Genomic DNA, 2,218 nt, shown 5'->3' on the forward strand with positions numbered 1-2,218 from the left:
TTCTTCAACTGTAAAATGTTGAGTCTTTTGATGTAAGAATCAAATAAGAGAATTCAGTCGGGCCAGCAGCAGTCTATGGTAGGAGCTCTATAAATGAGCTCTCATCCCTGAATTTCTTGGACACTCCTGGGACAAACACTTCCTGTGTTGACATCTCTAAGGACCCAGAAAGTTCTGTTTCTGTTTTCTGATCTGGACCACACAGCCCAAAGTCCCAGGGAAGGATGGAGAAAAGGAGTAAAGGAGTATCTGAGGATTCTGTGCTTACCAACGGGGGAGATCCACGAGTCACCCAAAGCGACACCGGCAAAGTTGCACCGGATGGTCCCTTGCCGAACGGCCTGAAAGAAGAGCCAAGAAACATTCTTACCAAGGGAACCCACAGACCTCTGTCCTTTCTTCAGCAGGAGGGAGGCAAGCCTTTACGCACCACCTTTCCTGAGCACAGAAAACTTCTGCCCAGCGTTTCTAAGACTCCCTGGGTATCCGAAGGCCTAAGAGACCCAGTAGACAGTGAGAGTACCTCTTTCCCGCTGCCATTTGCAAATCGAGGAAGAACTGCTCGAGTCTCTCTCAACTGTTTTCACGACAGTGTTGGGAGGATGTGCGTGGGGTCATGTGCAGCCCTAGCTTCTTTCCGAGGGTCACTGGCACTCTTTCCTCTGAGGTCTGGGATTCCTCACAAGGTGCTGGGGGGGTGGGTCGCTGAAGGGGTGGCAGGCCTCCTCGGGAGGTCCTTGAGGGAGGAATGGATGCCTCAGGACTATACTAGCATTTGTATAAAAATGAGAAAAAAGAATATATAGTGGACCCTTGAACACAGGTTGGAACTGCAGGGGTCCACTTTTACATGGATTTTTTCCAACAAATACAATACAGCAATATAAATGTATTTCTCTTCCTTATGTTTTTCTTAATGGCATTTTCTTTTCTAGCTTACTTTATTGTAAGAATACAGTATGTAATACATGTAACTACGAAATATGTGAATTGACTTTATTTTTCATTAAGGCTTCAGGTCAACAGTAGGCTATCAGTAGTTAAGTTTTGGGAGAGTCAAAAGTTATATTTGGATTTTCCATAGCACAACTTATATAGAGAAAGTGAATCACTATGTTACATACCTGAAACTAATGTAACATTGTGTGTCAACTGTCCTCAAACAAAAAAGATGTATGTGGGGGCGCCTGGGTGGCTCAGTTGGTTAAACATCAGACTTTGGCTCAGGTCATGATCTCAGGGTCCTGGGGTCGAGCCCTGCACTGGGCTCTGCATTCACTGGGGAGTCTGCTTCTCCCTCCGCCTCTGCCCTTCCCCCGGCTCCTGCTCTGTCTCTCTCTCTTTCAAATAATCAAAATCTTATTAAAAAAAAAAGAGAGAGAGAGAGAGAGAGATAGGTGGATTTCGCTTATGTAGGCAAGGAATACGTCTGGGATGATACAGAAGCGACTAATACCAGAGGCTGCCTTAGAGGAGGGGGATGGAGGCAAGGGGGAGATCTTTTACAGAATAGCTTTTTCATTTTTTGATTTTAAACTATGTACATGCACAGACTATTCAGAGAGCTAAAATAAAACAATGAACATCCTGACTTTGAACACCAGTAATTATCGAGAGAGAATTATGCATTTATCTGGGTTTTCCAGAAGGAACTTAGTTCTTCTCTTCTTTCATTTATTTCATTTTTAGAATCTACTGAAGTAATTTCTACACCCAACGTGGGGCTCAAAGTCACCACCCTGAGATCAAGAGTCGCACGCTCCTCGGCCTGAGCCAGTCAGGCGCCCCCAGGAACTTATTTCTTAAGTTACCTAAGTAGTCCGGACGACGAAGGAAAGTTCCACTTTATAGAAGAATGCCAGCTAATGGGTGTGAACACAAAGACAGGAGGAGAAAGCCATCATTTTGAAACTCCTAATGAACTTACAGACTTACAGGAGAATTAAAAATGACGTTAAAGCCATTAGGTGAAAGATGGGTGAAGGACTGGACATCCGCAGAGTGTGAAAAGAACACGACTCGGGTAACTTTCCACCCAGGCAGACGGCGAGAGAGACCCATGGAAAAAATCAAACTAGGTCTAGATACTATGTCCTTTCTGATTTCAAGCACAACGAAGTGCACAACATCACGGATTATCAGAGGCTGGCTATTTATTCTACAAAGGGCCAGAATTTAAAATATTTTCAGCTTTCTAGACCAAACAGTCCGTGTTGCA

At 44.4% G+C, this 2,218-nt stretch overlaps 1 protein-coding gene across 2 annotated transcripts in view; it reads right to left on the bottom strand.

The window, feature by feature from the left end:
* Nucleotides 1–2,218, bottom strand: part of SCPEP1 (serine carboxypeptidase 1) — a 45,523-nt gene that overhangs the window by 23,822 nt on the left and 19,483 nt on the right. Inside the window, exon 6 of one of the 2 annotated variants that reach the window (XM_019795741.2) lies at nucleotides 269–341. The exons of the other annotated variant lie outside the window; for it this stretch is intronic. Within the exon in view, the coding sequence (XP_019651300.2) occupies nucleotides 269–341 (73 nt within the window). The remainder of the gene's footprint in view (nucleotides 1–268; nucleotides 342–2,218) is intronic. 2 annotated transcript variants of the gene reach the window in all.

Source organism: Ailuropoda melanoleuca, chromosome 13, assembly GCF_002007445.2.
Source record: "Ailuropoda melanoleuca isolate Jingjing chromosome 13, ASM200744v2, whole genome shotgun sequence".
NCBI classification, from domain to species: Eukaryota; Metazoa; Chordata; class Mammalia; order Carnivora; family Ursidae; genus Ailuropoda; species Ailuropoda melanoleuca.